The sequence below is a fragment of the Hemiscyllium ocellatum genome, chromosome 3 (genome assembly GCF_020745735.1).
Source record: "Hemiscyllium ocellatum isolate sHemOce1 chromosome 3, sHemOce1.pat.X.cur, whole genome shotgun sequence".
Taxonomy (NCBI): domain Eukaryota; kingdom Metazoa; phylum Chordata; class Chondrichthyes; order Orectolobiformes; family Hemiscylliidae; genus Hemiscyllium; species Hemiscyllium ocellatum.
Genome location: NC_083403.1, coordinates 89170469 through 89195315, shown reverse-complemented (window position 1 = coordinate 89195315; position 24847 = coordinate 89170469). Strand labels below are relative to the sequence as shown.

General features: G+C 39.3%; 1 protein-coding gene across 2 annotated transcripts in view; it reads right to left on the bottom strand.

Moving 5' to 3' along the window:
• Window positions 1-24847, bottom strand: part of cad (carbamoyl-phosphate synthetase 2, aspartate transcarbamylase, and dihydroorotase) — a 143490-nt gene that overhangs the window by 80699 nt on the left and 37944 nt on the right. For both annotated transcript variants that reach the window (XM_060851657.1, XM_060851663.1), the window contains exons 5-8: window positions 18469-18610; window positions 17270-17441; window positions 2387-2572; window positions 1475-1587 (exon numbers count right to left, since the gene is read on the bottom strand). In XM_060851657.1, coding sequence (XP_060707640.1) covers window positions 1475-1587; window positions 2387-2572; window positions 17270-17441; window positions 18469-18610 — 613 coding nt within the window. The remainder of the gene's footprint in view (window positions 1-1474; window positions 1588-2386; window positions 2573-17269; window positions 17442-18468; window positions 18611-24847) is intronic.

The window sequence follows — 24847 nt, the reverse complement described above, 5'->3', positions numbered from 1 at the left end:
TTATGATCCTGCCCTACTAGCTACCTGACAAAGGAATAGTGCTCCAAAAGCTTGTACTTCCAAATAAACCTGTTGGACCATAACCTGGCGTTGTGTGATTTTTAAAAACTTTGTCTACCCCAGTCCAACATGGTACTTCATTATATTTCCAGTGGCAGAAGGGTTGTTAATGAGAGAACAGTGATTTAACTGTCTGGCACAGAAAATAAATGCAAAATGAGGATTATTTCATCACAAATTGCATTATATTGTCAGAAGTGCTTATTTTAAAAAAGGAATTAGACTTCAAATTTGAAAAAGGCGTGCAATCTAAAACGATAAAAAGAATGCAAGTATTGGTTAGCTCTTTCAAAACATCTAGCATGAGTATGATGGGTTGGAATAATGTCCTGTGCTGTATCATTCTGTGATTCAGAAAGGGGCAGAGATGCAGTTGAATGTGTTCAATTAATGGAGCATTTTACACAATTTCTACATGAATCAACATCTTCTAGGAAAAAATAATGACTATTATATAGTCTGCAAAGTGTTAAATCACTACTTTTCCTAAATATTAAATCAGCATTAAAACAGATTAAACATATCCAATAACATAACTTATGATCTGAAGAACTGCCTTGGTATTTCAACTCAGCTGCTACTAATCACACACATTAAACTGAGGTTTGCAGTAATCAGATATGATCCCAGCCTAATTTTCTTATTCCAAAACAAGTGCTACGTGGATTTTTTTTAAAAATAGGAAACCAAGTAGACGAGGAGACGGGATTATTATAATCATCTTGCAGTTTTAACTCTGCAGACTGCAATTGATTAGAAATACAGTGAAAATCACAAAATATTCTACATAATGAACACTAAATTTTATTAAGCTCACAGCAAAAACATTTTAAACAACTCAGTGACAATGAAAAATGTTACAACTTCCCTTCATGCAACACCATTTGTGAACTGAACACATTTGTTATGATATAACCACAGATCAAAAGTCGTTTCAATTTACATCCTTTTATTACCTTTTTATTTATGTTTTTGGGGGGTGTGGGGAGGGAAAAATTTTAAATAAGCAAAGTTTATTTTGAATAACACCTAAAATTCAAATCTTTCAACATCTCACAAATGGTCAAAATAGAAGTTAGTTCAGTACAAGGAAGCCAATTACTTCAGTTGGCCAGTTGACATGACTAAATGATTCAAAACATTGTATTTAAAGGCTTTTTACATGACACCTTAAATATAATCTTTCAAAATGCAGAGAAAAAAAGGTTTAGATCATGAATACATCAGCCAATTAGATATCTTAGATACCTTTCAACCAATATGATGTCAAGAATTCTTAAGAGAAGAAGAAATACCAGACACAATATTTTATGAAGTTTGAATATACATTAACTTTCATTTCAATTTTGGATCCATTGAAATCCGTAAAATGTAATTGTGAGGCATGACATCCAGCTCATATCAAAATTCTTACCAGTTTTTTCCAAATTAACTCCCTGCTTCACATCCTGCACGCAATCCAAAAAGATATCAAAAAGATTCTCAAGATCTGTTGGTCCTGCCATATGTTCTGGGTGAAACTGGACACTGGACATATTCAAAAGAAATTAGAATAATAAAAGCACAAATTATTTAGTTGCTTGGAATTCTGCATATCTAGCCACAAGGCCAGTAAAGCCACAAATCAACAAACCATCTCAAAAATTTTCAGAGACTCAAATGCAATGGCCCAAATAAGAAAACTGATGAGTTTGATGAGTACCAATCGAAGGCTGCTTGTTTTCGACTGCCAAAACAGCAGGTAAGACTCCAAAGGTCCATCACCTTGTCCTAGATAATTCTAAATTCTTCAAGGTGACTTTGACGAACTTCAGAATCCAATATCCAACTTCTAAAATTTTAAACAAACTTTAGAGACAGACAGCAAAGAAAGCTGTGGAAAGACCTCATTGTCAGAAAAGGTGGTAGAGGCAAAAACCATCAGCCCACTTAAAAATACTTGGATTATGTATCTGAAGTGACTTAACCTCCAGAGCACGCACACTGAATGGCCTCCTCCTGTGCCATAAATATATGAGTGCAGCCAAGAAAGTCAGAGGTGGACAAGAAGAATGAGATCTCATAACAGAAGCAAAACAATGACTATGAAATTTTAATTTTAGGTATCCAAAAAAAAAGGGAATGTGATAAACGTTTAGGAAGGAAAAATATTGCAGACATATGAGGAAAGTGAAATAATCAGCATTCTCTCTCAAAAATTCTAATGAACTGAATTTTTTCTGAAGTATCTCGGGGGCATCTTACTACATCACAGAAATGCATGGTGCTACTGCTGCAGTGACCGTAAAATAAGAAAAAAGTTCATTTTGCTGTCCAAAGCACTCACCTGAATAATGGCTTAGTATTGTGAACTATTCCTTCATTAGACTGATCATTAGCATTGGTGAACAAAACAGACCAATCTTTTGGAAGAGAACTCGGTTCAACAGCAAACCCATGATTCTGTGAAGTGATAAAGCAACGCTGTGTATCTTCATGAATACAAGGCTGGTTATGTCCACGGTTTCCATACCTTACCAGAAATAAAAGCAAAAAGTGTTTTCTAGAAAAGTGTTTAACATTCAGGAGAATCTATAAATCCTAGTACCAAAAGAGAAAATGCTGGAAAATCTCAGCAGGTCTGGCAGCATCTGTAAGGAGAGAAGAAGAGCTGACGCTTGGAGTCTAACTGACTCAAAACGTCAGCTCTTTTTTCTCCTTACAGATGCTGCCAGACCTGCTGAGATTTTCCAGCATTTTCTCTTTTGGTTTCAGATTCCAGCATTCGCAGTAATTTGCTTTTATCCTATAAACCCTAGTATTCAACACTACCAAGGATTACCAAAATAGGTCAGTTTCAGTATAACATGACATGATACAGAATGGTTTCAGCTTAGTCATTATTCAAGTGCCCACATGTTACAAATCAACGTTTTTAAAGCACAGTTAAAATAATTTTCCTGACCATAAATAGAGAAAAAAGGTCCTGGTATGTAGAGCAGATTGCACTTCTCCAATTTACAATGCACATTTCCTATTCAGAGTTTCCCAGCAATTCAAAATCAAAATTTTAAAGCAGATTTCAAAATATTAAGTCTAAAATGATATACCATTGACTACACTGGACAGCTCCAAGAAAAAAAGCTGAAATTTAGTCTATAGTGTGCTAGGAAAAGAAACATCAATTCCCAAACACAGCAACCTAATTTAATTTAGAATAAATTGACAGTTAAAAATGGTTTATTAAGAATTGTGTTACAATACAACTGGTTTTACAAGAGTAAGTTAGTTAAATAGCTTTACTTTGCAAAGTTACATTTAATTGAAGTCATTCCAAGAGAGAAATTAAGCACTTAAATCAAACTTCACAAAATACAATCAAATTTTGAGGACTAAAAACAAACCTCCCATCTCTCTCATACTAAAAATTCTCAAAAACACCAATGCTCTGGGCAATGTTTTTTTTGCAGACAGAATGCTACTTGGAAATATCATGTAAATGAATTTCCTACTTTTATACATTGTTATCATCTTTGTCAACCAAGTTATTATTTGCTTAAAACTGTGTTTAGTTTCCTGCAAAAATCAAAATAAATGCCTGCGTAGATTAGTTATCAGGACAATAATTGCAATTAAAACCAGATTTCAAGGTCAAAATCAAAATTCTTCCATATTCCAATAATTCCACCAAGGTTGGGCAGCTGAAAGTTATTGGCAACCAAGTCAAAGGAATGACCAATGCAGACATCATTTTATCCTATCACTTGCTCTTCATCTAAATCCTTTCCTTTCAATTACCTTTATATCATCTTCCTTTTCAAGTACTTATCAACTTCCTTATGTTCAAATGTCTGGAACTATATTTTGTAACAATTAGCACTCACCACCAATAAATTTGTAAACTTTGATTCAAATTCTCTGGACTTCCTTTCTTCCACTGAAGAATGTTCAAAGTTTTCAAAGCATTCTTAAAAACCATAACATTTTATTCCTGACACTATTCTTTTGAATGTTATCTCATCTACATGAGATATAACATTACTTGAAGTCACTGCAAATTTTAAAAAAAGCAATATTCTAACCGCAGCCCAATTATTGGCTTACATGAAGTCAGTATCAATTTTTAAAATATTTGAGAAAAGATTTCTTAATGCAATTACAAAATTACAACACTACTCTAAAAAAATTTAAAAAGAAATAAAGATCAACAAAACTATACTCGTGCAAGATAAAACAGCCCAACAGAAGTAATAAATAAATAATACCACTCAGTGCAACAAAACAATAGCTCCCAACTTTCAAGAGCATTGAATAATACACCTGCATTTATTTGAAATTCTTCCTCTCTGGGTACCAAGTTTGTTAAATCAGATTGTCATGGCCACACTAAAGCCCTAATTAAAATGGCAGACAAATCTGGGTAATCCAAAAAGGGCTGTTATGTCATAAAAATTCAGTTTTTTGGTGCACCACACTTGTGAGAAAGTCCAGGAGTATATGTTCCACAATTAGCTTATCCCAACTCGCGGGCTCGGGGAATTTTCAGACACATCTTCAACTGCAAGGCGTGGGTCTTATTATAGATCGAAATCTCTCATTTTCACAAATACCTTCGTGTCAGAGGACATCTTAACTCATAGACCTCACATAGACCTCTCTCCCCCAGACCTCACATAGTCACTCAATGTCATCCGAGGAACCACCTCCCCCCCCCAACAGATAATAAAGAGTACTAACTGATAGAGTGCTCTTGGCATGAAGCACCCACTTTTCTGTATTGAATCTGTATGGAGTCAGTCAAAAGCATAGTTTTTTTTTTAAGTAAGATGACTAATCTGGAAAAATTGAAAAAAGGCTGCTGGTAGATAATCCATACTTGCAACTTATTTAGTCTAAGGAGATCATTGTTTCACCCTCAAATAAGTCACCCAAACAGGAAACTCCCCAAGCTGCCCAGTGTTTAAACCTGGGGTCCATTATCCCTGGCTGGAATCCCGGCATACCAACTACAGGGGTAAGAAAAAGTTTTAGATTTATTACCCTCACTCCACATTTTGACAACATTAATAATTATTGGATTACGACAGTCTTCCGCTACTGTCCTCATTTTATCTAAGAACAACAGGCTAATAAAAGGGCACTTTGCCTGGGAGGCTTCAAAATCCAACCATACTGACACCGGGTCTTCACAAACCCAGCCAGAGATTACAGCATGGAAAGAGACCCTTCAGTCCAACCTGCCAATTTAGTCCCCCCTGACAGCACCCTGCCCAAATCCCTCCAAATCCTTCCTAGTCATATACCCATCCAAATGCCAGTCAGTCACTCACAAAAGATAAAAAGGTGCTTAGTTGATATCTTTTAATATCGGGGGGTCCACTAACCCCAGCCCTTGCAATTGCAATATGACAAGCTTAACAAGGGGCCACTTGTGGTGCCAGATAAGGCATCTAAACCAGCCATTAAGTCTCCGAAAGGTTTGCCTGGGAAAAGCCATAGTAAGCATTCGCATAGGGTATAGCGAATGAGGAAGGACATTCATTTTAATAAGGGCTACTCGACCAAACCAGGATGTTGGAAGGGCCTCCCATCTTTTAAGATCTTGTTCAATCTTGTTAAGCAAGCGGACAAAATCTGCCTTATAAAACTGGTCAAAGACAGGAATAACAAAAATACCTGAAGAAAATTTCCCTGTGACCACTTAAAGGGAGAACATGACTCCCCTCAATGTCAGATAATTCCCAAGACCGCACTCCTCCATAGGCATAGCCTCTGATTTTGAAAAATTAAATTTTTGTAGCCCGAAAAGGAGCCGAATAAATTAATACATTGTATCAAATGGGGTACAGAAACTACTGGGTTCAACAAAAAGATAAGAACATCAGCATATAATGTGATCTTCCTTGCCTGACACGCTTGGACAGTATTTAGTAACCTTCTAACACTGTTGGAGGATCTGTGGCCCTCTATAAAACCCATCTGGTTCTCTTTGACAACGAAGGCAACCGTGTTTCCAGCCATAATGCAAAAATCTTGGACAAAATTTTAAAAATCAGAATTTAGAAGTGAGCTGGGCCTATGAGAAGCACAATCCTCTGGGGTCTTCGCTTCAAGGATGAGAGATACACTAGCCTCTCTCAAGGATGACGGGAGGCAATCATGACTGTTTGAGTAATTGCACATGTCCAACATTGGCACGAACAATATATTTATAAATTCTTTGTAGAATTCATTAGGAAGACCATCAGGGCCGGGCACCTTCCACTCTGAAGCTGCATCATCGCCTCCTGTACTTCTTGATAAAGGGGCATTAAGGAGACGCGCCTGTCCAGAGATCACACCTGGAAGATCCAAGTTCTATATATAAAAAAAGGACTCCACCTTAGCCCATCTGCCCTCACAGCATTCTGACTGGTATAATTTGGAGTAAGATCTCTGAAATGCAGCATTCATCTTTCTGGAATCACAAAGAATTCTAGCCCATTCCCTGACTCAGGTAACAGATTGGGGAGGGCGTTATTTTTCCTAACCAGATATTTGCCAGGCCTATCACTATGCTCAAACAACCTTTGTTTCGCAAAAGAAAATGATGTTCCTTCCTCGCTGTCTGAGAGAGCATGGAATTCAAGGTGGACCAAAGAACTGTGAACCACTGCAACTTAGCCACCAATGGTCTATCAAAACATATAGTCTCTGCTACCTTCAGTCATGCCTCAACCAGGCGCTGCTGCTCTCCCTTCTGTCACTTCCGACTGGCAGAATAAGAGATGATTATCACCCTAGCACAAGCCTTAGTAGTCTTCCAGAGAATAGACGGGTTACTGGCATATCCGAACTGATAGCCAAGAAACTCATTACACTCATTAGAGAAATACTCAATGAACTTACTGTCCTTGAGAATAAAGGGATCCATTTGCCAGTTACATTGCCCTTAATCTTGACCACTAAGTGTCTGAATGATCAGAAATGGTAATATTCCCAATTGTGCAGGACCTCATCGAATCCAAAAAAATCGTGTGGACTAGAAAAAGATCAATCCTAGTACGGCACTTGTGAGGATTAGAAAAAAAAATGAGGACCCTACCCGCAAGATGGAGACACCTCCAAACATCCACCATAAATCAATTAATTGCTTAGATTACAGAGAAAGTATTTGGGGGGCCTTTGGGCATTCTATCCACTGTGGGATCCATAAGACAGTTAAAATCTCTCCCTATAATATGTCATGACACAAGGACACAATCAATTTGGAGAATGCATCCATCAGAAATTTAAGAGGGTGCGCCGGGGACAACAAACATTCAAAATACCATATAGAGACTTTAAGAATTACAAACCAAACATACTCTTCTTTGATAATGATCTAGTAACTTAAATGGGAGATTCTTCCAAAGTATGGCCATGCCCCTGTTCATCGTGTTGAAGGATGAAACAACACCCGATCAAATCCACCCTGCTGTAATTTCAGATGTTCCTTATCATCAAGGTGAGTTTCCTGCAATACAGCAATATCAACTCTCTCTTTTTTAAGACTCTAAAGTATCTTTTTCCTCTTGACCAGCGAGTGACTCCCTTTAACGCTCCAGGTACACCATTTGAGAACACAATTAGCCGTGACCCTCTACAACAACCTTTGAACTCCCGAGAAGAAGAATTCGACTTGCAGATCACTGACTATATAGTGGAAAAAGACTCATGGAGCCTAAAAACTAAAACTACAGCACCTAAAAAAACCTAACAGAACTTTCAAAACTACATCTACAAAAAAAAAACCCAAACTAAACCAAAGACAAAACACAAAAGGCACTTAAAGGGGGACTTGATCCCCTACCCACATGAGCCATTTACACATCCCACATACGCCTCCAAAACTCCTTCCAGCTTCAGCCGACCCCAAACTCCAGCAAAAAAAAAGTAATATTAACAGAGTTTAAAAAGTGAGCACTCTATCCATTCCCAACTATACATTAACCCTAATTAACTCTGAAAAAAATCCAACAAAAGTTTTTCTTTAACAAAACAAGTACAAGAGAAACCATTATTATCCATATCCTTTAGGTGATTCAGTCTATTTTAAAAAGTGTCCAGAAAGCTTCTTGCTTTTTCCAAAGAATCATGAATGTACAGACCCACCATGAGTAAAACAAAGCACCACCGGGTACCTTACAAAATACTGAAAACAGAGGTCCTTGAGTTTTCCTCTTAACCTTAAAAAGGACTTTCTTTTACTGATCACGGCTGCAAAAACAATTGAGAAGAACATTATCCTGGATCCTTTGTAAATCAAGGCTGTAGATCCTTCCTCTGCATCCTGGAAGCTTGCATAACTCTCTGTAGCATTGGAATCGCACTAGGACCAGGCGGGGATGCTTGTCTGAACCGGGCCTGTGCGCTGCAACCTGGTGAGCTCTGTTGGCCTTCATCCGGCACGTCTCAGCCTCCCAACCAAGAAAGCGCAGAAGCCAATCTTCAATAAAATCTTACTGGATGCCCACCTTCCACTCCCTCCAACAACCTGGATATTCTTTCTCCTACCTCTGTCTGAGAGGTTGACAACCTAGTTGGTTAAGGCCCGGACCTGTTTCTCGAGGGCCTGGATCCACTGAGTTGACGACGTGATCACAGTCTCCGACGCTATGGTCCACTGTTCGACCTCCTCCATTTGCTTTCGTTTCCCTTCGAGCTCCTCCTCGTGCAGCACGGACGAAATCGCTTCCAGCCTAATGCGACTCTCCTCAATCGACACCGTGATCATTTCCTGGAGCTTCATGAACTCTGCAGCCAAGGTCTGTTGGGTAAGTGATGCCAACAAAGTTGCAAAGGAGGCTGTAGCTGCGGTCACAGTTGCCGTCGCGGGTGTGCCTGATGCCGTCAGAAAACGTCCCACGTGTTATGACTTAGTCAAACTGTTACCTTTGTCATCTTCACTTACCAAAATAAGATTTATAAACGATTCTATAACTGTTTAACTATCAAAACTTTCTGAAATAAGTTAGGTGGGAAGGGCAAAAACACCACTTCGTCAGTTGTGATGCACAGCTCGACAGAGCAGATCTTTCAGATCGCCGCCATCTGGATCCCTCCAGTATCATTTTTTTAATTTTACATTGAATAATGTATGTATTCAAAATTTACTTTTACCTTCTTGAAATCTTTCTCAACTACATTTCAGAACCTAATTAATTTACTTTGCCTGATTAGTTTCACTGAACTGTGAAGAGTTTTAATTTTCAAAATAAATAGCAAGAGGATTGAAGCTATATAATTAAATCAAAAAGCATCTATTCAGATACAGAGTTCCAATCGTTTAAATCCTATGTTTGTTTGAAGTCACTGGGCAAAAACATAACTATTAACTGCACAATTGCCAGCTTCAAAGTTGCAGTTTCAGTACTCTTGGCGGAATCTCACTGCACTCAGTGTAAGAAAAAAAAAATATATATATATAAAAAAAAAGTAGCATCTCATTAAAGGTGCGCACTGAATACAATAAGTCAAGGCAGGCTGCACTTCTGTGAGGCAATAACAGCTTTAATGTGCAAAAATCTTGATAACGTTTGCAGATAGTTGCACTTCATAGTGAAGCTACAAAATAGTTGGTTATTTTATTACTATTGAGGACATATTAGTTTTGAATAATCTAGAACTTAATTTACAACAGAGAAGATATTTCCTGTCCAATACATCAACCATTTTATTAAAATCAGCACCAATGGGGACAGGAGTGTGCTGACTGATCAAATATTCCAGCTAATTATGAGGTCCACATTATCAAAATGTACAAACACACACTAAGCAATAGAAAGGTCATGCAGACAGTATACACATCATTATTATACTTTCTTTATAGCACAAATCACAAATCGTAATGCTACTCTGCCTTAAATAAAACTTTCCAGTAAAAAGTCTTTTCACTTGCATCCTCAACTGACTACTCAAGACATTGCAGAAATTGCGATAATATAGTAAACTTCCAACATTTGCTGTATAATTTTGCCGGTTGATTGAAAGTGCTGAGTTGCCAGTTAAAACAACGTTTGCTCTATTATGAAGCAATCATCAACAAAGGCTTTATTATGATCGTAAATGTCATCCTAGGCCTTAAAAGTTCAGTGAATGACCAAAGTTAACTGCTGTGCCAATACAGTCCTGTCAGGTAAAACAGTCAAGGTGCTTCACACACACAATAAATATAGTACTTGAAGTGAACACTACTGCGTAACACCAGCCAGTGGGTTAGCAGGCAAACTGCATTTATACAAAATATGCCTGCTTTATTGTAAGCAAAGAGTAGCAATGCTGGCACATATTCCATTTTCCAATCGAAACATTCCATGTTACGTATTACTTCACATTCAGGACTAAGAAAAAAGTCCTTTTTCTAGGCAAATTTTAAAAGTTCTAAACAGAAAAATCAATGACCTCTTTTACTTGTTTGCTTTAGCACAATAGAGTGAAGACAACATAGAGCTAGTGTTACCTTCATTAATCCTTCTCCAATTTGTATTTCAAATCTTATACGAATCATAGAAAGTAAGAAAGCATCACAGAATCCCTACAGTGCAGCAAGAGGCCATCAAGCCCAACAGGTCTGCACCGACCCTCCAAAGAGTAATCCACGCAGACTTGGGTCCCTGGTGCTATGAGGCAACAGTGCTAACCACTGAGCCACCGTGCCACTCAATATGCAATTTAGTAATTTCAGTCGATAGATCTCAAAACGTGGCTTACTATGTGGAGACTGGATAAACAACAAAACCTGAAAACACTCAGGTCAGATAGTGTCTATATAGAAAATGGGCACATTAAATATTTTTTAAGTAGAACTGGACTGCTGATGGCAAATTGACACTTATTACATTAATTTGTTTCCTAAGTCACAGTAGTTTGATTCACAATTCCAGTATTAGCCAAATTTCATTTCTTGCTCATAGTAAATGAAGTAACGCTCACTTACAAGTCAGCAAACTAAGATAATACCAAAATATGCCTTGATAGTGTATTGAAGGTTCACTCTACTGAATCAGTACCCAAAAAAAATCAGTGATCTGAAGAAGGAACACCAGAATCGAAATAAAAGGATTCTGGGTAATCCAAGATGGAGGATGGGAAAATTTGTGGCTGTTCTTTTTAGGTATTTTAGGTATTCAAGGTGATTTCCTTGAATTGCAGGAAGACTAATGACTGTTTATATGATGTTGCATTATTGTGGAACTTTGGAGGAAAATAAAGTCAGAACAACAAATCTTTTAAAAAGGGAGAGGAATACACAAAGGCAGCACATGGTGGGAGGGAGAGAGAGCGAGGGAGGGGGGAAAGAGAGTTGGGGGGAGAAAAAGAGAGTGGGGGGGAAAGAGAGTGGGGGGGGAAGGAAGAGAGAGTGGGGGGGGAAGGAAGAGAGAGTGGGGGGGGAAGGAAGAGAGAGTGGGGGGGGAAGGAAGAGAGAGTGGGGGGGGAAGGAAGAGAGAGTGGGGGGGGGGGAAGGAAGAGAGAGTGGGGGGGGAAGGAAGAGAGAGTGGGGGGGGGAAGGAAGAGAGTGGGGGGGGGAAGGAAGAGAGTGGGGGGGGGGAAGGAAGAGAGTGGGGGGGGGGAAGGAAGAGAGTGGGGGGGGGGGGGAAGGAAGAGAGTGGGGTGGGGGGGGGGGGAAGGAAGAGAGTGGGGTGGGGGGGAGGAATTAATGCAAGAGGCCTAACAGGGAAGGCAGATGAACTCAGGGCATGGTTAGGAATATGGGACTAGGATATCATAGCTATTACAGAAACATAGCTCAGGGATGGACAGGACTGGCAGATTAATGTTCCAGGATACAAATGGGCTATAGGAAGGACAGAAAGGAAGGCAAAAGAGGAGGGGGAGTGGTGTTTATGTTAAGGGATAGCATTACAGCTGTACTGAGAAGATATTCCTGGAAATACATCCAGAGAAGTTATTTGGATTGAACTGAGAAATAAGAAAGGGATGATCACCTTTATTGGGATTGTATTATAGACCCCCTAATAGTCAGAGGGAAATTGAGAAACAACTTTGTAAGGAGATCGTAGTTATCTGTCAGAATAATGGGGTGGTTATGGTAGGGGATTTTAATTTTCTAAACATAGACTGGGTCTGCCATAGTGTTAAGGGTTTAGATGGAGAGGAACTTGTTAAGTGCGTACAAGAAAATTTTCTGATTCAATGTGGATGTACCTACCACAGAAGGTGCAAAATTTGGGGAAATAAGGCAGGGCAGGTGACTGAGGTGTCAGTGGGGGAGCACTTTGGGGCCAGTGACCATAATTCTATTTGTTTTAAAATATTGATGGAAAAGGAAAGGCCAAGTCTAAAAGTTGAAGTTCTAAATTGGAGAAAGGCTAATTTTGATGGTATTAGGCAAGGACTTTCAAAAGCTGACTGGGTGCAGATGTTCGCAGGTAAAGAAATTTGTAAGGAGATCGCAGTTATCTGGAAAATGAAAAGCATTCAGAAATGAGATAACGAGAGTCCAGAGACAATATATTCCTGTTAGGGTGAAAGGAAAGTCTGGTAGGTGTAAGGAATACTGGGTGACTAAGAGATTGAGAATTTGGTTTAAAAAAAAATGACGGAAGCATACATCAGGTATAGACAAGGTGGACCGAATGAATCCTTAGGAGAATATAAAGACAGTAGGAGTATACTGAAAAGGGAAATCAACAGAGCAAAAAGGGGACATGAGATAACTTTGGCAAATAGGGTTAAGGAGAATCCAAAGGGTTTTTACAAATACGTTAAGGACAAAAGGGTAACTAGGGAGAGAATAGGGCCCCTCAAAGATCAACAAGGTGGCATTTGTGGGAGCCACAGGAGATGGGGCAGATACTAACCGAGTATTTTGCATCAGTGTTTACTGTGGAGAAGGACATGGAAGATATAGAATGTAGGGAATAGATAGTGACATCTTGAAAAATATCCATATTACAGAGGAGGAAGTGCTGGATGTCTTGGAATGCATAAAAGTGAATAAATCACCAGGACCTGATCAGGTATGCCCTCGAACTCTGTGGGAAGCTGGGAAAGTAATTGCTGAGCCCCTTACTGAGATATTTGTATCATAGATAGTCACAGGTGAGGTGCCGGATGACTGGAGGTTGGCTAACGTGGTGCCACTGTTTATGAAAGGTGGTAAGGACAAGCCAGGGAACTGTAGACCAGTGAGGTGATTGCTAGAGGAAGTAGTGGAGGCTAGTACAATTGAAAGGCATCTGGATGGGTATATGAATAGGAAGGGTTTGGAAGGACATGGGCCGGGTTCTGGCAGGTAGGACTAGATTGAGTTGGAATATCTGGTCGGCATGGACAAGTTGGACCGAAGGATCTGTTTCCGTGCTGTACATATCTATGACTCTAACTGATTTCTCTCCACACTTGCTGTCAGGCCTACTTAGTTTCTCCATAGATTTCTGCTCTTGTTTCACTCATCACTTGGCTTCTCTTTATTTTCAAACTCTTAGATTAGGAGGTACTTTCACCAGCAATGATAGCTCTCAGAGCTTCCTCAGTTTCTGTAGTTTCAGCCTCAACATCTAGATTCAGCAATCTTACTGTGGCAAGTGTACAATATTGATCCTGTCCTCACTCAATACCTACATACAGCACCAAAAGCTGGTTACGAATGGGATCCCTGCCCAAGTTCCTCTGTACGACGGAGGTTCCTATAGTTCAAATTGAGATATCAACAGGCTAAGCTAGAAGTTAGTTCAATTGGCTGGGCAGTTGGTTTGCAATGCAGAGTGACACCAACAGTGAGATTTCAATTTCCATATTGGCTGAGATTACCATAAAAGACTCTCCTTCTCAATCTCTCCCTTAGCTGGAGGCTTGGTGACTCTCAGGCTAAACCCCCACCAGTTGCCCTTATTCAATGTGACAGCAGCCTACAGTTCAGTAAGATTATGGCAACATCACCTTTCTAACACAATAGCAATTCACGTTAAGTTTGGAAGTGTTGTGGTATAAATAAAAGCTTTCTGACGTTAATATCATTGAGCCTGGATTTTAAAACAGCAACGTATGGGGTGGATTTCTGATCTGTTTAAAAAACACAGCAACGGAAACCAGTTATGTGTCAGGGAGCAGGAAACTGCTGCAGTGTTAGTGGAAGATTGTTTAAATTGTACTGGTTAATCACAGGAAGTGTAAACAATGATAGCTGTTGTTTTAAGTTCAGGATAATCAAATATGATTTTAGTTTTGAAAACCCAGAGATTAAAAGTTTTGAGGCAGTCTAAAAGATTAGAATCAGATGCAGGCATAGTTTACCACCTGCACAGTTACCGCAGTAGAGAAACTTTGTTTTAGAATTCATACATAGCTCACAATAAATTTACATTCCATTCAGGCACAAAATCTAGCAGGTAAGGTGATCAAATCATGGTTACAAGTTCAACTACATTAGACCAAAGAAAGTGGTTCAAGAGTTGCTCACAAGTCTGATGATTGGGAGATGTTAAGACTCCCGGAAAAGGAGGGTCAATAAACCAATAAAGGAAGAGGAAACAGAAAAACAAGGTCGGCTAAGTAGAAAAGGGAAAGATTAGCAAAGATGACAAATGAACTTGCAGTACAGGCAGAAGTAAGAGAATGTATATTAAGGTGCAAAGAACTAGCAGAGAAACTAAACAGCACTAGGTCTATATTGCCTCAGCTCTTTTCCTCTTTATCGGGTATAAACTCCTAATTCCTCTGTGTGTTAATGACGTGTCATTACACCAATCCCTCTTGAAGTCATTTTACCCTCCTCAATGTTTGCTCCATTTCAAAGTTCATGTCAAAGAAGTAGGTATCTAACTTAATGGAAGAAAATACAAGTAAACTTTCCAGAATACTACAGAACCAAGGAACCAATGAGAAAGAGGAATTGAAAGAAGATAGTAAAAGCAAAAACCATGTAATAAAGAAATTATTGGCTCTTAAATTTGATAGATCACGAAGTCCAGAAGTTCCATGTCTCAGGGTGTTGAACAAGGTGGCTGTAGAGGTGGTGAATGTGTTAGTAGCAATCTTTCAATCTTCTACAAATTAAAAGGTCACACATGTAACTTCACTATTCAAGAAAGGGAGTTTTTTTTGTACAAAGACAACTGGACACCAAGAAAACAATGATAGGATTGTGCAGAAATAACATGGATTTAATCAAAGTAAATCACATTGCCCACCATGCTGGATTTTGAGGATATAACCAGCAGAATAAATAAGGAAGAATGCATTGTATTTGTATTTTCAGAAAGTGTTTGATGAGCTGCCATATAGGAGATTGTTAATAAAATTGGGACTGGAAGTAATATTCTGGCATGGATTGAGAGTTGGTTATTGCACAAAAGCACATCTGGAACAAATGGATCATTTTCAGGTTAGTAGAGTGTGACCAGTAGGGTATCACATGGATCAGTGCTTAGGCTGCAGCTGCTCAACATCTCCCAATGATTTGGGTGCAGACCAAATGTAAAGTTTCTAAATTCCCTAATGACATAAAACCAAGTGGGAATGCATATAGTGAGGAGGATGCAAAGAGGATTCAAGAGGACTTAGATAGGCTAAGTGAGTAAGAACATGGCAAATAGAATTTAATGTGAAAAAGAAATCTGAAGTTATACATTTCTGTAATATAAAACTGAAATGGTATTTCTTAAATGGTGAGAGTTTGGAAAGTGTGCGCAAAGGAACCCCAGTGTCTTTATTCATTAGTCACTGACAGGTAACTTGCTGCTAGGAAGGCAAATGGTATGATCCAAGATGATTCAATAAAAAAGTCTTGTTGCAATTATCTAGCACCTTTTTGAGATGATATCTGGAGTACAGTGTACAGTTTTGCCCTCCTTTCTGAGAAAGGATATAGTTATGATAGACCGAATACAATAAAAACATTCATTAGCCTTATATCTGGGATGGTGAGAAGGTTTGATAGCAAAGATTGGGGTCACTGGGTCTGAGGTCCAAAAGAACAAGATGAGGAATTTTTCATTGGTTAATGAATCTTTGGAATTCTCTAGCTAGACAGCTGTGGATACTCAGTTAAGATAAGCTTCAAGACAGAGATAAATAGGTAACGTCATAGAGTTGTACAGCATGGAAAATGACTCTTTGCAAACTTGTCCATGCCAACTCTATATCCTAGTTTAATCTCGTCCCATTTACCAGCATTTGGTCCATATCCCTCAAAACCCTTCCTATTCATACAAGTGTCCAGATGCCTGTTAAATGTTGTAGAATTAACTCAGATATCCAGACATACTTTAAACTAAACAGCAGAGGCAGAGGCAGTCAGTTGCGCAGGTTTGCTGCTCGGTCACACAGCTGTGCAGGTTTCCTTCTCCATTTGTTTCACTTCTATCTTCCTCCTTTTCTAAAGTGCTGTTGTTTTGATCTCTTTCCCCCCTAAAGTTCCAAAACAATGCAACAGTTTATAAAACAGTAACTATAGCTCCTAACATTTGAGGAAATCAGCTCCAACACTGAAAATACTGCGAAAAAAAAGGGAACAGCTCTTACAGCCACAATTTCTCGCCCTCCATCTTGGATTATCCAAAATCCTTGTCAGGACATTTCAGGACAGCTATGATCTAGGTGAATGGCAGAAAAGCTCAAAGAACCACATGGCCTCACTCTTGGTTCTATTTTATAAGTTACTATCAGCTAGCTCAACTTAATAAAAATTAATTCTAGGTGCTTATTAGATTAGATTACTTACAGTGTGGAAACAGGCCCTTCGGCCCAACAAGTCCACACCGACCCGCCGAAGCGCAACCCACCCATACCCCTACATATACCCCTTACCTAACACTACGGGCAATTTAGCATGGCCAATTCACCTGACCCGCACATCTTTGGACTGTGGGAGGAAACCGGAGCACCCGGAGGAAACCCACGCAGACACGGGGAGAACGTGCAAACTCCACACAGTCAGTCACCTGAGGCGGGAATTGAACCCAGGTCCCTGGTGCTGTGAGGCAGCAGTGCTAACCACTGTGCCACCGTGCCGCCTAACTGCCTTATGTTCCAACTGCAAAAGGAAATTTTGTATTCTCCAACTAAGTCACTCTGTAATCTTCACAAAAAGGTTCCTGCCACAAAACAAAAAACAAAAAAATGCAAGTCCAAACAAAATGAAGAAGGTTTTATGCCCGAAACATAGATTCTCCTGCTCCTCGTATGCTGCCTGGTCTACTGCGCTTTTCCAGCACCATACTTTTCAACAAACAAAATAAACACTTACTTCATTTTATACGTCTTAGCTCCAATTGCTAATGAAAGAAGCTGGTGACCCAAACAAATTCCAAATAATGGTTTTGGCTTCTCTTCACAAACAACCTTTCGGAGATTGTTTATTGTTAGTTGACAAAATTCAGGATCTCCCGGTCCATTACTTAGAAATAACCCGTCAAACTCTGTAAAACACAGATTTGTCATCTTTAGAAGGCATTTCAAATAATTTGATTCTTTCCCAGAACTTCACTAAAACACAGTCATTGATACCAAGGAACTTAATTTTCAATTTTAGGAGGTGGCTTAAATTCTCCAGTCTACTTTTTTATAGCTATTATCTTGGTGTGGTTTTACTCTTGCAAGAGTAAAGCAAAATTGACAGTCCTCACAGAGTAAAAACAAAACACATGCATTTAATAACTACAATACACATTTCAAAGTTTCTAATTGATGACATAACAGATCTTCAACAATTGCATATGAAATCCAATACCAGCATTTACCACCTAAATTTGCTTACAAACAAACCATAACAACCTCCCCTTTCCAAAGGGTCAGTACCTCAGCTTGAGAAATGAAGGTGCTTTTTGCCAATTTTTTTTTTAAAAAAAGCTTTACAAGATCATGCCATACACTATATAAATGACTACTTCCTGGCACATCTCAATTCTGTACTTTATTCTATTCCAGTTTTATCAAGAGTCTTTGCCTTATGGCTAAAGCCATAACATTAACCATGGTGCATCAACATAGACAGGTGAGTAGATGGAAGATTTTGGAACGCAGTACAATTATTGCAGTGCATATCGCACAGGTTTCCAACTTTTCTTAACCTTTCATGCTAGGTAAAGTAATGCAGTTTAGGGTTGTGTCGCACTGGCCAATTAGGGAGGAAGGCATAAGCAGAAATAGTGCAGAAAGGCCTAATATTCTGTTCAGCATGAAGTGCTTAGAAGAAGGATTGCAACAATATTTCTGATATAGTACTTAATATAGTTTTGCAATGTCAATAATTCTAACATTTAAAAAAAAATCTTTCTGGATGTGTGGATGTCAGGTAGGGCCACCAGCTGTGGCCCATTCCTAAATGCCCTTCAAAACAAAACAAAGTAGTCTAGAACCTTCATCTCAAACAGTTGCTGTCCAATTGATTCAACTTTTCTGTAGTGGCTTAAAACATGTAATACCTTAAAATATATTTCTGCTCACCTTCATTACTAAAAGGATAATCCCATGGTACAACAATGACAGAAGCACCTCTCATACAGAGGCTTCTGATCTGGTTATACTTCATCCCACAGTCCACTGCCATAATTTTCACATCTCCAGAGGGATTGTACACTTTGGGTTCCTAATAATAAAACAGATCATCTTTGTAACTTATTGAGCAGAAATGCAAGACGTTAGATGACTAAAATTTATGAAATCACAATAAGCCATGAGACAAAGTGTGTGGGGGGAATTTAGTTTCATAGCTGCATGAAAATAAAACCACTGCGCAGCAACTTTGCAACTATTGGGGGTTGAATAAGACAGGTGGAACAGTTAAATAGGATAGGATACATATTATACACACAAATACTGATGTTTTAATATTGTGAAGGCGAGCTTTTGCTGGCATCAATGCTGTACCATCAGCAGTAAGCCAAACACCACCCTTAAATACAATTCAGATAGACAGAAATACTAAATGATGACAGGAAACCTATAATGTAAAGATGAATTGTAGCACCTTGTTACAATAAAGCAACAAACCCCTTTGTTAATTAACCAAAAACCCAGGAAAGCTCACCTTGCCTCGTAATCAATTAAAATATGAGTGACCAAGAACTCCCAAATTACACTAAAGAAAATAGCTTCAATTTTATTCTTTAACTCTAAAAGTGAACATTAAACAACTATTCACAACTCCTTTTCTCTTAACTATTCATTATCTGCCTCCAATTCTATAATAACATGCTGTCCCAATATATCATTTAATAAAATTACATCAACTGAATTTCAAAATCACACAGCTGCTGTCTTCTTCAGTACCTTTCTTCTTCCAGCTGAAGATCTCTCTAGGTCACCTTCTTTCTTTTTACTGAGAGTATGTTTCATATGAGAAGGTACCTTTTAATGAAGTGTTTTCTAATTTCTGGAGTCCCTCTCGATGGCAGTTGTTCTCTCTGCAATTTTCACAATGTCCACATTTTTATTTCTCAACATTGGACTGTCTCATTGGTTCGATGTTGACAAAACGATAAATTCAAACTCAATTGAGTTTTAGTATTCCAGAGCACAATATAAGCTGACTGGTTAAATTTGAATTATTGTCAAAACAGCAACTAACTCAGGTATCCATTTCACAGCCAGATGTTGCATATTTTCAATTTTCCAGTACAGTCTGGGACTGCTATCTAGTCATATACATAGGTGCTTTTAATCTCTCAGTTCAGAACAGCATTCACTCTTTCTTACTGGCATTGAGTTAGAATTGGCTGACAGACAAAAAAAATGTGAATAAATGGAACTTTTTCCTGGTGGCAGGCAGTGGCCAGTGGGATAATACAAGGATCAGTGGCTGGCCTACAGCTAATTAGTATATAAATGACCTGCAAAATTTCCAATTGCGCTGATGGCATAAAACTGGATGGGATTGAATTGTAAGGAGGTTTCAAGGCAAAGTAAGTTGAATGGGGCAAACACATGGCAGATACAGTACAATGTAGCTAAATGTAGTTATAACTTTATTATGCAAAACAGGATGGCAGAATATCAATTAAATGCTAACATACTTGGAAATGTAGATGTACAAAAGAATCTTACACCAGTTAATGGAAGTATGCAGGCAGATGCAGCAAACAGTTAAGAAGCCAAATGGTATATTGGACTTCATTGTGAGAGGATTGGCATTCGTAAGTAAAAATACCTTACTGCCGTTATACAGGGACTTGGGGGAAGCAATACCTGGATTCCTGAAAGCAATTACAGTCTCACTACAAAAGAAAGAATATACTTTTCATAGAGAGAAGTGGAGCTTCACTACACTGATACCAAGGACAACAAGACTACCTAAGAGGAGAGGCTGGTTCACATGTGTCTGGATTCACTACAATTTACAAGGATGAAACAGAATTTGATTGAAACATAAAATTTTAATATGGCTGGATAGACTAGATGTCGGGACGATGTTTCTCCTGATTGGGAAGTCGAGAACCACAGATCACAGCCTCAGGACACAGGGTAGGCTGTTAGGAGTCAGAGGAGGAAAAATCCTTCACATGAAGGGAATTCTATACTACAGAAGACCGTAGATGCCAAATCACTGACTATATATTTTAAAAAATGAATACTAATTAGATATTAGAGGCGTAGAGGGGAGTGGGAGAAAGCAGAAATATAATGTGATGTCAGCAAAATGGATTATTTAAATGGCGAAAAATTGCACCATGCTGCTATGCACAGGGACCAGGGTATCCTTGCGCATGAATGTCAAAATGTTGGCTTGCAAATGCTGCAGGTAATTAAGGCGGCAAATAGAATATCGTCCTTAAATAAAATATTGTCCTCTATTGTCCTACAGAGATGGAGTTTAAAAACAGGAAGATTATAGAAAAACAGCAGCTGTATAGAGTGCTGGTGAGACCACACCTGGAGTACTGTGTACAGTTTTGGTCTCCTTCCTTAAAGATGTACTGGCTCTGGAGAGTGCAGAGGTGGTTCATTAGGTTGATTCTAGAATAGAGGATTGGCTTATGAGGAGAGATTGAGTAAACATGGAATTTAGAAGAATAACGGGGGAATCTTATAGAAAGATATGAGTGAATAGGTAAGAGCAGGAGAGTTGTTTCCACTAGTGAGTGAAACTAGAAGTAGAGGCATAGCCTCAAAATAAAGGAGTGCAGATTTAAGGAGAAACTTCTTCACCAAAGGGTTCTGAAACTGTGGAATTCCCTCCTCAATGAAGCAGTTAAGGCTGCCCTAAAAACATTCAGCAGGGTATAAATAGATCTTTGAACAGAAAGGGGGTTAAGAGTTATGATGAGTGGGCACATATGTGGAACTGAGCCCAAACAAAGATCAACTATGATCTTATTGGCTGGCACAGCAAGCCCAAATGGGTCAGATAGCCTACCCCTGCTATTTCTCATGTTCTTAAAGCAGAACTGGTAAAAGTGAATTGATAATTTTGGGTTAAGATAAAGGTCAATCAAGGTACTTCAAGCTTTAAGAGGAGGACGCAAAAGAAATGTAGTGGCAGTAGGCAACAGCACAATTGGGAGACTGATGTTTTTCTCTGCAGCAAAAAGTGAGTCCAGTTGGCTGTGTCACGAGCAAGTTTGCAGATGACACAAAGATTGGTGGAGTGGCAGATAATGAAGGGGACTGTCGGAGAGTGCAGCAGAATATAGATTGAAGAGATGGGCAGAGAAATGACAGATGAAGTTCAATCCGGGCAAATGTGAGGTGATGCATTTTGGAAGATCCAAATCAAGAGCGAATTATGCAGTAAATGGAAAAGCCCTGGGGAAAATTGATATATAGAGAGATCTGGGTGTTCAGGTCCATTGTACTTTGAATGTGACAGCACAGGTCAATAGCATGGTCAAGAAGGCATATGGCATGCTTCCCTTCATCACATGGGGTGTTGAGTTGATTACATCGTACAGTTCTCATTGCCACATTACTAGAAGGATGTGAATGGTTTGGAGAGGGTGCAGAGGAGGTTCACCAAGATGTTGTCTGGTATGGAGGGTGCTACCTATGAAGAGAAGTTAAGTAGATTAGGATTATTTTTATTGGAAATGCAGGGGTTGAAGGGGCATCTGATTGAGGTCTACAAAATCATGAGAGGGAAATGACAGAGTTGATAGCAAGAAGCATCATTCCCAGAGTGGGTTCTCAATTACAAGGCATCACAAGTTCATGGTGAGAGGGGTAAAGTTTAGGAGAGCCATGCGTGGAAAGCTCTTTATGCAGTGGGTAGTGGGTGCCTGCACTGTATTGCTTGTGGAGGTGTTAGAAGCGGGCATGATAGCGTTATTTGAGATGTATCTAGTCAGACACATGACTGGGCAGGGAGCAGAAAGATACAGTTCCTTTGAAAATAGGTGACAGGTTTAGGTAGAGGATCTGGATTAGCGCAGGCTTGGAGGGTGGAAGGGCCTGTTTCTGTCTGTAATTTTCTTTGTCTTTAACTCAATAGCTACTTCTTTTAACACCTTAGAATGAAGTCCATTGGGATGCAGGGACTTGTGAACATGCAGTTCTAACAAGTTACTCTGTACTGCTTTAATTTTCTTGAGTTCCTGCCTCCCTGTCCATTCCTGATTTACAGCTATTTCTGGGGTGTTATTTGTATCCTCTCTAATGAAGACTGATTTTAATTAAAAAAATCTGTTCGTTTTGTTGCCATCTCTTTATATTCCATTACTAATTCCCCAGACTAATTTTCTTCCAGACCTGCCCTTACTTTAATTCTCTTTTAAATCTCTGAATGAACTATATTTTAATATTTTTCACTAAGTTTCTCTTTATGCTCTTATCTTTACCTCCTTATTAATCTTTCAGAAATATTTTGCTCTTCTATTCTGTCCAACCTTCTGATCTGCCACCTACCTTTTACATAATTTGTTTTTTAGTTTAATATTGTCTTTGACTTTTGGAATGTATCTCTTCTGCACTTTCTAAAATATTCCCTTAAGTGTCTGTCGCTGCAACACGATTGACTGACTGGTTTGCGATACAGTGACACCAACAGCATGGGTTCAACTTTGGTACTGGCTGAGGTTACTATGAAGATCCTGCCAACTCAACTTCTTTCTTCACCTGAGGCATATTGACCCTTCCGTTAAATTCACACCAATCGTTTGTCTGATGAGCAAGCAGTCCATGGCCTTCTGGGACAATTGCATTTTTTCTTGCAATATGTTTGAGGTTCTGCTTATTTTGGCGCTTGGTTCCTCATCCTGGCTTTACATAACCTCTTTCCTTGTTTTGTTTACATTATCGGTGGTTACGTGGACCACAACAACTGGATCCTCCCCTCTCAGTGCAAGCACTTCTCCAACCCTTACCACATATCATGAGCTCTGACATTGGGGAGATGAGCTGCAAATGTGTTGCTGGTCAAAGCACAGCAGGTTAGGCAGCATCTCAGGAATAGAGAATTCGACGTTTCGAGCATAAGCCCTTCATCAGGGATCTGAATCAGACCACCTATACATTCCTGCTGATCATTTAGGTGCATCACAAACAGTGGTCCTAACACGGAATACTAATGGTCACAGCTGTCCATTTTAAGAAACTCTCTTGCACAACTATTGCTACCCAACCATTTTCTATCCATCTAGCTAATACACCCTGGACCCCAAGCAACTTCACTTTACCCGTCAGTCTACCAAACGCCTTACTGAAGTCCATTTATATGACATCTACAGTCCTTCCTTCAATCAAATTTGCCACTGATAGAGTCATAGAGACCCATCGGTCCAACTCGTCCATGCTGACCAGATATCCCAACCCAATCTAGTCCTACCCACCAGAACCCTTCCTATTCATGTACCAATCCAGATGTCTTTTAAATGTTGCAATTGTACTAGCCTTCACTACTTCCCCAGGCAGCCCATTCCACACACGTACCACACTCTGCGTGAAGAAGTTGCTTTTTAGGTCTCTTTTATATCTTTCACCTCTCACTGTAAACCTACGCACGCCAATTCTGGACTCCCCAGCTCCAGGGAAAAGACCTTGTCTATTTCTCCTACCCATGCCCTTCATGATTTCATAAATCTCTCTATAAAAGGTCACCTCTCAGCCTCCAACGCTCCAGGGAAAACAGCCCTAGCCTATTCAACATGTCCCTATAGCTCAAATCCTCCAACCCTGGCAACACCCTTGTCAATCTTTTCTGAACCCTTCCAAGTTTCACAACATCTTTCCGATAGGAAGGAGACCAGAATTGCACGCAATATTCCAACAGTGGCCTAACCAATGTCCTGTACAGCCACAACATGACCCCACAACCCCTGTACTCAATACTCTGACCAATAAAGAAAAGCATACCAAATGCCTTCTTCACTATCCTACCTACCAGCGACTCCACTTTCAAGGAGCTATGAACCTGCACTCCAAGGTCTCTTTATTCAGCCACACTCCCTAGGATCTTACCATTAAGCATACAAATCCTGCTAAGATTTACTTTCCCAAAATACAGCACCTTGCATTTATCTGAATTAAACTCCATCTGCCACTTCTCAGCCCATTGGCCCATCTGATCAAGATCCTGTTGTAATCTAAGGTAACCTTCTTCGTTGTTCACTACATCTCTAATTTTGGTGTCATCTGCAAACTTACTAACTGTACCTCTTATGCTCACATCCAAATTATTTATGTAAATGACTAAAAGTAGAAGACCCAGCACTGATCCTTATGGCACTCCACTGGTCACAGACATTCAATCTGAAAAATAACTTCCACCGCCACCCTCTGTCTTCTACTTTTGAGCCAGTTCTGTATCCAAATGGCTAGTTCTCCCTGTACTCCATGCGATCTAACCTTGCTAACCAGTCTCCCATGGGGAACCTTATCAAATGCCTTACTGAAG